At 36.4% G+C, this 11,879-nt stretch overlaps 1 protein-coding gene across 2 annotated transcripts in view; it reads left to right on the top strand.

Annotated features, from left to right (window-relative positions):
* The window catches only part of STK38L (serine/threonine kinase 38 like), an 82,148-nt gene extending 71,688 nt beyond the window's left edge, over nt 1-10,460 (top strand). For both annotated transcript variants that reach the window (XM_027594351.2, XM_027594350.2), the window contains 8 exons: nt 226-380; nt 745-847; nt 1,027-1,088; nt 3,453-3,570; nt 3,983-4,106; nt 5,289-5,384; nt 7,417-7,508; nt 7,615-10,460. In XM_027594351.2, coding sequence (XP_027450152.1) covers nt 226-380; nt 745-847; nt 1,027-1,088; nt 3,453-3,570; nt 3,983-4,106; nt 5,289-5,384; nt 7,417-7,508; nt 7,615-7,742 — 878 coding nt within the window. In that variant the 3' untranslated portion in view covers nt 7,743-10,460. The remainder of the gene's footprint in view (nt 1-225; nt 381-744; nt 848-1,026; nt 1,089-3,452; nt 3,571-3,982; nt 4,107-5,288; nt 5,385-7,416; nt 7,509-7,614) is intronic.
* The last annotated feature ends 1,419 nt before the right edge of the window (nt 10,461-11,879 follow it).

Here is an 11,879-nt window from a genome sequence, read left to right as displayed (position 1 = left end):
TGTTGAGTGGTGGATATTACTTCATTATCACCTGCTTTCTATCTTAAAAGTCATTAAATGTCGTGAAACTTCTGCTAATGCAATGACACTTTTTTTACTTGGCTCCAGAGATGGTTGGAGGTATACTGGGTGGGTCGCACAATGCAAAAATCAGGCATAGGTTGTATGAATACAGAGGAAGCTTGAGGTGTTTCTAATACATGATACTTGGTTTCCCTTATGTAGGTGACATGATGACATTGCTAATGAAGAAAGATACCTTGACAGAAGAGGAGACACAGTTCTACATTTCAGAGACTGTTCTAGCAATAGATGCAATCCACCAGTTGGGTTTCATCCATCGGGATATTAAACCAGACAACCTTTTATTGGATGCCAAGGTATGTGAAGAAACTGGTGAATTATTGGGTTGCTGATTCTTTAATGGAGTAATGGAGCTGATTTTGTGATTGAATGGACAACTACCATTTATATTATTGCTCAACTACGTGATGTCATAGAATGATGCGATGAGAGAAGACTCTGGAGTGAACTGACATCAAGGGAGGATGGCCGTCTTTATCTTCTTCCATTTTCTACTCGTAAAAATCGTCATCAAATATTTATAATTTTACTTATCACCTGTAGGAATTCTTATACTGCTAAGAGTTTTTATAATGATTGCATTTAAAAGAAGAATTTATAATTAGGCTTTTGTTTCAAAGTTAATATAATCTCTTGATTTTACTGGATTTTTTTTTTTAGGGTCATGTAAAATTATCTGATTTTGGTTTATGCACGGGATTAAAGAAAGCTCATAGGACTGAATTCTACAGAAACCTTACACACAACCCGCCAAGTGACTTCTGTAAGTCTGATTTTTTTTTCCTGGGTAACATAGTGTAGCCGGTTTAATGCAGTATTGTTGAGCACTGAAAGTTCTCTTCCTCTTCTCCTTAAACCAATGTATTTACGTGTATATTTGTGAATTTGTTTTTTGGTGGAGTTTTTTCCCTCATGATTACAATTCTCTCTTATTGAAATTAGCATTTCAGAACATGAACTCAAAGAGGAAAGCAGAAACATGGAAGAAGAACCGGAGACAGCTGGTAAGTTAGCCATGTCTTTAAGAAAGGTTGCCCTGGTTCTAAAATTTCATTGGCTTTGGTTGATCATTTCCTATCTTCACAATGATTAGTACTTACTTTGTAGCAGTGATAAAGCTGCTTCCTGGGTCACATAGTTCTTTTAGTTTCTCTGTAACCTTTCCTTGCCTGGAAAGTAAATGCTGATTTTTACTTTATGATTTAACTTTATAGCATTTTATGGCTCATACCTATGATTAAGTAATCTGTCTACTAGTAATTAGCACAATATAAAACTCACAGAGGTGAGTGTGATTGTAGTGAATGCCTTGTGTGTTCCATTTTTCATACTTGTTCTGAAACAACAAACGCCAGTCAGCATAAGTAAGGTGGTTGTGTGTTTCTAAGAACTTCTTCATGGACAAAGTAAATAGGAAGTTTGGCATGTTAACAGATAAAACAGAAACGGAAAGCAGACTTTACCACAGATAAATTTAAATACTCTTTTTAAGGACAGTGGGATAAAACTACTTTTGCCCCACACTATTTCTCCTTTATTACTTAGTGAATATAAGAATTGCTTGCCCCTTTCCCTCTTCCCTTTATCCTATTGCCTAGGTCCACGAACATTCTCAGGGTTAGGAATGTGCCTTTTGACTATGTTTTCCTGATCTCTTGTACAGCCCGGTACATACAGACACTATAAATACTTGTTAAATTCAACCAAGTGATGAAAGGGAAATTAATTCAGCATTCCCTCTGAGTACTGGGTGAGGTAAATAGACTGAAAGATAATAGTCTGATACACTCTCCAACCAAATAATAAGACCTTTGCATGGGTGAACTCATTCTGTCAATGGCCTGAGTAATTAACTGCAAGCTTCCTGTGCTTGTAAAACATTTCAGTGTTTTTAAAAGTTAAAAAAAAAAAAAGTTTTAAAACTATGGAGCTATGAATTAATGACAAAAACTTCCTTCTACTTTTAAATGTGCCATTTTCAGATCAGATTTTACCACTGAGAGAAGAATTGCAGTATTTCCTACTTTTAAGGGGAAAAAATGAATACTGCTTAAAAATATGGTGGGAATTCGACTTACAGAGTATTCACAGGTGATTACTGCTGTCATGTTTTATATTCTTGTGGACATTATCATGACTTCTATCAATGTTTATTTACCAAGGGAGAAGTAGAGGGGATTCTTAGTATTTTGGGTAGGAAATCCTTTAGATCTTGTATCCCCCCCCCCAACTAAATGCCAATCAGCAACCTCCCACTCCCACCCCTCAGGTCCTTGAAATGACAAAGTCTGCTGGCACACATTTTCAAGTGGTCCCTAGCATGCTGCCTTAAATGAGAACTACTGCCTTAAAGAAATCATTTTTGTAAGATTTTATATGCATTAAGAATGAAATACTCCATTGCTTTCTAATGGATAAGCAGTGCCCTGGAATTAGGTTTATAATGAAAATACGTGACGTTTATATATACAGTAGGTTGTAGTTTCTAAACCACATTCCTTTTCTTGTTTCATCCTCCTATCAACTGTGTTAGGACTATATTATCACTCCAGTTTTCTGTAAGCAGAAGCTGAGGCTCAGATGGGTTGAATCACTTGCCTGAGAACATGTTAGTTGTGAGTGGTGGACTCAGGCCCACTGGGTTCAACCTCTTTATTCTTTTTGAAATGGATTGTTAACCTTAAAAATAAAACAGTTATTTTACCAGCAAAAATGGGTTTATTCAGGAATAACAGAGAATTGCAATTTGGGACAGGCAAGCTGTGGCAAAACCATTGGCAACTCCAACAAAAAAGAAGAAAATTGGTATTTTAAGAGAAGAAGGAGGATTTGAAAGGAGCTGTTTTGAACAAAAGTCCATTGGAGAAAAGCAAGAGTTGAGGGTGGTGAAGGTCTCTCCTTGGCTGAGTTGCGGGGTAGTTGCTTTCTCATAGGAGATGCAGTGTACATCTTTCCCTGTTGGGGCCCATAATTGGTGATTCTTTCCCTGTTGATGATTCCTCTGTTGGGGTCTGCAATTGACAGCCCCTCCTGTAACTGACAGCGGGTAGTACAGTAGTGTAGCTCCCCCTTCTAGCATCCGGGGTCCATGTTAGTGAGCTGTCCTTTTATTAATTTTCACAGGATTTAGGGCTAAATATGTAAATAATTTAGTTGAGCTTCTTGGGTGGGGGGTCAGAAATCATATCTTAAATAACATATTATCTGACTTGGTACCTGTCACTAAGCTCTCTACATGATAAACATGCAAAACAATTATTAAATGAAAATTTAACAGCTGTATATATTGCTTTTTCCAGTAGTGAGCCATACTCAGATCGTTCAACATATATTTAAGAATGCTGGTTTGATAAGCTCTTCCTTTGCAGGCATATTCCACAGTTGGGACACCAGATTACATTGCTCCAGAAGTATTCATGCAGACTGGTTACAACAAATTGTGTGACTGGTGGTCTTTGGGAGTGATTATGTATGAAATGCTAATAGGTATGTCTTATCATTTGTTTATGTACATCCTATATAAATTTCGTGAGTGCCACTGATTGAACATATTACAGATCTCATGGGCTAAAATCACTGAGCTCTTTGACATCCCCCACTGTCAACAATGATAAATACCAGTGAGCTCTGTAGAGATTCAGGAAAAGGGTATTTAACCAGAACTTCCATGTGTCAAAATTGTATCTACATGGTCTTTCAGATAAACTGGGTGATGGTTTGAATCCTTTTGTTTTATTGCCTTTATTAGCAATTTTATTATAAATTGATGAATGGTGACATTTTTTATTGTTGAATAGAGCACTTCTGGCTAATTCTCTTTTCCTATGGCACATACACAGTAGATAGAGTATATTTGATTATTAAGGATGATAAAACTTGTGTTTTATCTCATATGCAGGATATCCACCTTTCTGCTCTGAAACTCCTCAAGAAACATATAGAAAAGTGATGAACTGGAAAGAAACTTTGGTATTTCCTCCAGAGGTACCTATATCTGAGAAAGCCAAGGACTTAATTCTTAGGTCAGTGGTTAAATCCCTAGAGGAGTTTATGGTATTTTAAAATTTTACAGGTTATCTAAAAAGATCGAATTGCCCATTTTACTCTCGTGGGAGGAAAAGGGACCACCACTGAGCTATACAGTCAAAGAGATCAATAAAGAAAATGTGTTTTTTAAAAACTGCAAACAATTAAAAGGAAGCATGCAGTAAAAAAAAGTAAGAGTTAAGAAGAGGGAAGGTGTCTTGTATCATTTCAAAGGTCACTCCTGTTGATGCAACCATGCAATGACCCTATTTCATTAAAGAGAAAAGGGAAAATAAATTGTTAGTAGCAGTTCATATCACAAGTCTATCTATGAAATTGTTTCTAAGCAAAGGATTCCATTCTATTTCTCAACTAAGATGAAGTTTGGTATTGTTGTGAATGGCTGCAAGGAATATAAATTGGGACCACCTATGAGAACAGCTAATTGATGGTATATTGTCAAAAATCTTTAAACTGTATATGACCTTTGACCCAGTGATTCTAGGAATTTTTTTTTTTTTAAGATTTTATTTATTTATTCATGAGAGACAGAGGGAGAGAGAGAGAAGCAGAGGAAGAAGCAGGCTCCCAAGGAGCAGGGAGCCCGATGCGGGACTCAATCCCAGGACCCTGGGATCATGACCTGAGCTGAAGGCAGACGCTTAACCATCTGAGCCACCCAGGCGCCCCAATTCTAGGAATTTTCTTATGCAGATAATTAGATGTGTGTAAAGATATAGGGAGAATATGTTTATCATATGTTTTTAGTAATGAACAATTGAAAACCAAGTGTTCAACAAGAGTGGACTGGCTAAATAAACTGTAATATTTCCACATGCAAATTTTAGAATATGAAGTTATAGAAAAATATACGATGACTTTGGGAAGTTTTCTCAGTATATTAAATGACAAGAATTGCCCTAAAACAGTAACTACTGTACTAACACGTATTTTAAAAAATTGCAATAAAAGACTTAAAGGAAATGGCTTGAAACTGTTTGCAGCGGCTCTCCCTGTACAGGGCAATTACAGAGGATTTCTGTTCTCTCCCACATTTCCCACAAGAAACAGAGCGGACTTTGGTAAACAGAAAAAAACGAAATGTTTGGGGAAAAAATGCAAATAGGGTACTTTAGATGTAATTTGCATATGATCCTTTCTCTGTTTCCATTTTCTAGATTTTGTATTGATTCTGAAAACAGAATTGGAAATAGTGGAGTAGAAGAAATAAAAGGTCATCCTTTTTTTGAAGGTGTAGACTGGGGGCACATCAGGTACGCTCGTAGGCTCTGGACGGGAGAGGTTTAAGTAAAAATGTTTGTTTTTTACTACGTTTAGCAATGAATTTGTCTTTGATTCTGCTAAATACAAGAAGTAACACTGTTACGATAAGCCCTCATGTTTGTCCTGTTCTATCATAATGTCTACTGTTCCTCTTTGTCCTATACCATCTCCTTTGTAAAGTCATAAGAAGACATAGTCTCTTTTTTAAACACTGTGGGAAAAGGGAAATGATGCAAGTAACTTTCAAGAATTTGCCTGTTGTTACTCGTAAGCACAACTACTTTGTCGTTGTTACCTGTAAGCATTGGCCTTTACTCAGTTTGTGGCCAAAGTACCTTCAGTAGATCTGTGACAGTACTGAAACAAAACCGGCCGTGCTGTTTTCTCCCTCCCCTTTGCACTTAGAATAAAGTGAAGGCAGCGTAACTGCTTTCAGGACTGTGGGGTGTGGCTCTTCCCTCATCGGCCCCAGTGGCATCTTGTATGGCCCTTCCCACTCCTCCCACCTCAGGGCTTTACCATTTGCTCTTCATTCTGCCTGAAACGCTCTTCTCTCCCCGCTCCTTCCTGTCCCCACTCCCGCCCCACCGGGCCAGCTCCTGTTCATCCTGCGAGACAGCTAATGGGTGACTCGCTCCACACAGGCCTTTACTGGAACTCCCACTGTGTGCCAGGCACTCGACCTGTTGTAATAGTAACTCATTTTTTTTTTTTGACCACTTATATGTCCAGCACTGTTCCAAGTAAGGGCTTTATGTGCATTTTTTCTCTCATCCTCATAATACACCTTAAAAAATAGGTACTATTATGATGTCTCTTTTACGAATGAGGAAGCTAAAGCACAGAGAAGTAATTTGCCTACAGTGCCACAGGTAGTAAATAATCTAGCTAGAATTTCTAACTAGAATTGGACCCCTGGGTGTCCTGGTTCTTAACTGCTATGCCGCATTATGCGGTATATACCTCATCTCGTTGAACGGAACAACGATCCCCCACTTCTTACAGTTGGAAGGACGCTTAGAGCTCACTAGTGCAACCTCTTGCTTTGATAGTAAGGGAACAGTCTCAGAGCAGGGACTAGCCTGCCTAAGGTCATGCTGCTAGTTAATGACAGGAGATTCCATCTTAGGACACCAGAGTATATGGTTCTTGTCACTAAAGTAATATAAATTTATTAATTTACCACATTAAGTATAAATAAGTTGAAATGATTCTGAGAAAAATACTCAGGCTTTTAGATAACAGGCTTTGTTCACTTGTCACCTAATACATCCATTTAAGTGTATTTGTGAAAAAAATAGAAGCAATAAAAAATGGATAGCTTCTTTTAGCTATTTCTATTTTTAAACATTTTTAGCATGATAAGGTATTTTCATGACTGATTTTTTTTTTAACCTAATCTCCCTGATTCCCTTAAAATTTATATGACAGAAGGTTTTGGATTTAGATTTCATTGCAAATGTGTAGTCCCTTTGCGCTCCTTAATTTCCCAAAGGGTTTTTTGTTTTTCAAGTGTCTTTATTTTTTAAAGTAATCTCTACACCCAGTGTGGGGCTCGAACTCATGACCCCGAGACCAAGAGTCAAATGCTCTACCGTCTGAGCCAGCCAGACGCCCCCCAGATGACTTTTAATTTATGGATCCTCTAGTAGAAGAATTCTGTTCCTGAGTTACTTAGCTAGGATCCAGTACCCACAATAGCCAGCATACATTACGTAATTATAAAATTGTTTGAACAAAATCTCTTCTGTTCTACTTTCCCTTTCATTAGCTCTTATTTTTCCCCTTTAAACAAAACAGCATGAGAAAGTCTGGGTACAAAGAAATAAAAATTCCAAGTAAATGGTCTTGTTTTCATAAAATATTATAGTCAACCATGACATCCACTTAACAGTCTTCAGGTCCACAATAAATTTCCTTGGCTCCTCTAATATCTATAGAACAGCAAGCAGAATTATTTTTGGAAAATTAAAGAGTTCAAGAAAATTTACCATGCTACAACTCAATCCTTTTTTTTTATAGGGAGAGGCCAGCAGCAATCCCTATAGAAATCAAAAGCATTGATGATACATCAAATTTTGATGACTTTCCTGAATCTGATATTTTACAACCAGGTAAGATCCTCTATGACACAGCTAACACTGTTCACCGTCTGTAAAGATGCCGACATGTTCACTAATGAAATTCTTTTGCTCTTGGTTAATTTTCCTGTCTTTCTAGTGCCAAACACCACAGAACCGGACTACAAATCCAAAGACTGGGTTTTTCTCAATTATACCTATAAAAGGTTCGAAGGGTTGACTCAGCGTGGCTCTATCCCCACCTACATGAAAGCTGGAAAATTATGAATAAAGATCACGTTCTCCCACAACCCAGAGAACTCAGGTAGCTGCATCACCAGGCTTGCTTGGCGTAGATAACAATACACTGAAATACTCCCGGAGACGGTGGTGCTTATGACTACAAGAGGAAATTCTACAGGACTAGGATTTCTAAGACTACTACAGGAATTGGTTGGCAGTGCCAGCTGGCTTTCTTTTTTTTTTAATATTTTTTTATTTTTGTTAACTTTATTATACGAAGGTACTGGAATAAAAGAAACGTACATCCCTTTGTAACTGCACTGCCTACACGCGTATTAAGGTCCATTCTGCCTGTGTGTGCTGTGGCTTTGTACTGTAACACCTCTGATCAATTCAGGAGAAACATATCATTTAAAGCAACATAGGCTAACCAGTAGGTAACGCTGCAGTATTGCTGTTTTACTGCAAATCTTATGGGTCTAGATAATCAAAAAAAAGCCATCTTCCATAGTCGGTGTTAGAATACTTGCCCTACTGGTTTGGACATCTATAGAATGAATAGATAGGAAGACAATTTCTGTAATGGTTTTAAGAAATTTTAAAAAGGAAATACACTGGTTATTTAAAAAATAGAATTTATCATCATGTTATTTCACAAACTGCACAGTCGGGAGTGACAAGTTTATAATAGGGAGGAAGTTTAACATCTTCACTCAAGCACTCCACTAATATATTTACTTTGCATTCAGAAATACTGATGACCTTTATATACGTAGTCTGTATACTCATAGGGAGATGTACTGTATTATATAAAATGTAAAGTTGCTTTTCTTATGACGAAAGGACTTCTTTTTTAACAAGAGGACATGGCATTATTTTGATTTGATTATGGTGAGTTGAATTTAAGAAATGACCATGAAGGCTGCCTGTAGAACTGGTGTATTTTTATTAAACTATTTTTTTAAATGTCAAACTTCTGATCATGGAAATGGACTTGTAGAGAACAACGAGCTATCTACTTTGGTTTTCTAGAAAGTTGTTACATATCATGGCTGGTTAACTTTTCTTTCTTTTGGTGAAAATTTTTCCTTTGATAGTACTTGTATTATCGTGCCATTATTTTCTTACACTCCAAATGTACCAAAGATCCTGAACAGAGTGGATATTCACAATTGCGAATTTTCCTTTCCCGTGGGAATGCCATATTCAGACACGACAGATCTTTGATAGAGGTCAGCTTATTCAAGGGCAATATTCGTGTTCAGCCACATCACTGTGGTTAACGTACGTGGAATTACGGAAGTGAATGCAGGCGGAGGAGGGGGCGGGCGTGGGGGAGGTTGTAATGAGGATGGGGGTGATGATGTCAGCATAAAATTCTTTAGCTGTTTCCTGAAGAATTAAGTCATCTTTTCTAGCTCAACATTTTATTCTGAAATGACTCTCTGAGGTTTTGGTTTCATAACTACTAGTTAAGGAACAATACTTTATCAAAGAATGGCCTAATGTTTGTCTTAACTGTTAATTGATAAAGAGTGTTTTAAAGATACAACAATTATAACCATGATCTGTGATCAAAATCGAAAGTGATGGTTTATTTGTAGCTATGTTCTTCTTAATGGGGAAGAACTGCCCAGGATCATTATGCAAATCTGCAGAAGCTTTTGTAAATGCTGCCACTAGGTAGCTCCACGATGTTTCAACAAGGCCATCCTGGTTGGTTGGTTGGTTGGTTGGTTGGTGGTTTTTCTCCCCCCTGTTCTCTCTCTTTTCTTCTTCTTTCCATTCTTTCTAGTATTTGTTTGGTACTTACTATGGGTTCATCTAATAGTTCATCTCCATTTTTCTCATTTGGATCATGTGGCTGAATATCTAGGAGAGAGAACTATTAAAATTTTGGGGTTATCTCAATTTGACCAACTCTGGTTCTTCTAATTATAACTCCCTCTAATTTTAAAAAATCTGTAACTGCTGCTCAGTTTTATGAGATTTTCTCACCCCAACCTCATCCCCTCTTTTTTTAAAAAAAAAAAAAAAAAAAAAAGGACTGTTTTGCTAGTGTGATAGTGAATGAGTAAGATAGGAGGAAACTGCATCATTCTCTAGTTATAATATGGTAATTATTCTAGTATAGAAAAATGTCATTAATTCAAGTTGACGGGGGTGGGGGGGTTCATATAATGGAACTGAATTACCTAAGTTTGCTTTTTAATCGAGTAAGAGGAGAGCATATTGGTTTTTATCTCCCTCATTTTTATTAGCAGGAGGAACTTGGAAATAGTTATGATTTCTTGGCAGTGGAAGGGCAGTTCTGGAAAGTTTACTTTGTTTAGAGTCTCATTTTTCCCTGGAGTTAACAGAGTGATTCACAATCTTTGGGGTTTCCTTCTCGTCACAAGCATTTCTTAAGTGCCTATCTAAAAGCAATTAAAGACTGTGTCTGCCCTTTGGAAGCTAAGAATTTGATTCATGATGCAAATTAGCCAGATAATTTGCAAAGTACTCTTGAGATTGAATTTTCTCTATTATACACTTACCATATTTCAGGTGAACCATTTAATTTAAATGACAAAACCCTATCTAATCAACTGGGCATAATGACATTTTCTTTAAATTAGACTCTATTTTGAATTAAAGAGTTTTATTATAAACTGTGTGTTTTGGTTTTTCTAAGTATATAGAAAGCTTGTATAATTCAGATATATTGATTTCCAGATTTAATGTAGACTTTGACTTTTTTATTAAAAAAACCTTTGTATTAAAGCAAGTTACGTTATTTTTCTTTTATGCTTTTCTTACTAACATAGTTTAAATCTTTAAATTTATTGAAGCATAGTGCTATCTGAAAACAAGGAATTTCTTATAAATCAACCTTTTCTGAGTGAAATGGCTGATTTAATAAGCTAAGAGTTGAATGGAAAATAACATGTGGAAACTCCAAACTTCCTTTGGTTGCTAAGGCTTAAGATACGGTTTCATTTATTTCTATAATGGCATACTGCTTCTGTTTTTAAAACATCTGTATATCTTAGTGTAAGTCTGTAAATTTAAAAATATTTTTAAATTCATTTATTTTTGATGTTTTATTGTAGACAACCTTTAGACAATCAAACAGTATCTACTGGTAAAAGAACCAGCTATCCATCTCTAAGTTACTGAGTTGAGATTTTAATCAGGAGAGAGGTCCCCTAGCAACTAAACACATTTGCTAGGAGGTGTTAAGTTTCAGAACATTCAGAACAACTGTTTTGTATAACGATGACGATTTCTTCTCGTCTTTATTTAACATTTATTTTCTCTTTAGAAGTGCACTTATTTCTGAAAAGTTTTAATGAAACACTTAGAACAAACATAAATACAAAACACTTGGGACTCCTAGATATATTTTAGATTTTTATGAAAAAAATGTGAGGGTATATTGCCACTTTAAGAAGAAATGAAGTAATAAAAATAGTTCTTAGTTATTTTTTAAAAAGCAATATAAATTATTCAGCAGTTGTCTAGAAAAAATCATCAGGCTGTCAAGTTCTGTGTTTAGTTACTGAATTTCAAAAAAAATGTTTTGGTGGCATGAGGCCTTTTTCATTGAAGGTAAGAAAAGAATAAAAACTATGTTTATAATATTTCTGTTGGTGAGGTGTTTTGGTTTTATATTCAAGTTTCGAGACAGGTGTTATCCAAAACTCAAGAAAGACTCTTCTGTAAATATATGCAACCTTCACACTTAAATATCACATCAAGAATGCAATATTTGAAGTTTCAATTGTATTATGTTTAAACAATCAAGATAGTTGTACAGGTTTGTACATAACTACCCCAAAATCAATTTGCAAGCAGAATTGAAATTGAAAATGCCTCAGAATGGCATGGAAACTAGTAGAGTGGCCTAGGTACCCAGGTACCATTACGTCCTGTCCCGTGGCAGACACTGGTAAGCAGTCATGCTACTCTTTCCACCACGCTCAGAGGGGGCCAGTCAGAATCCTGCTCATCCTAGAGGTGTGCTCCTAACTGTTCCTGACTTACATCGTCTCAATAATGCCATTGTTAAGACAAAACAGTGAAAGCACTGAATGTGAAAATTTGGACATTGGAGCAAACTTGGAGACTAAGTGCATCTTCTTTCAAGAGCATCTTCTGATAAAAAGAACTTACATGTATACAAAATGCTTTCACATACAC

Source organism: Zalophus californianus, chromosome 9, assembly GCF_009762305.2.
Source record: "Zalophus californianus isolate mZalCal1 chromosome 9, mZalCal1.pri.v2, whole genome shotgun sequence".
Lineage (NCBI taxonomy): Eukaryota > Metazoa > Chordata > Mammalia > Carnivora > Otariidae > Zalophus > Zalophus californianus.
Note: the sequence above shows the minus strand (reverse complement) of the source record. Positions and strands in the feature narration are given on the sequence as shown.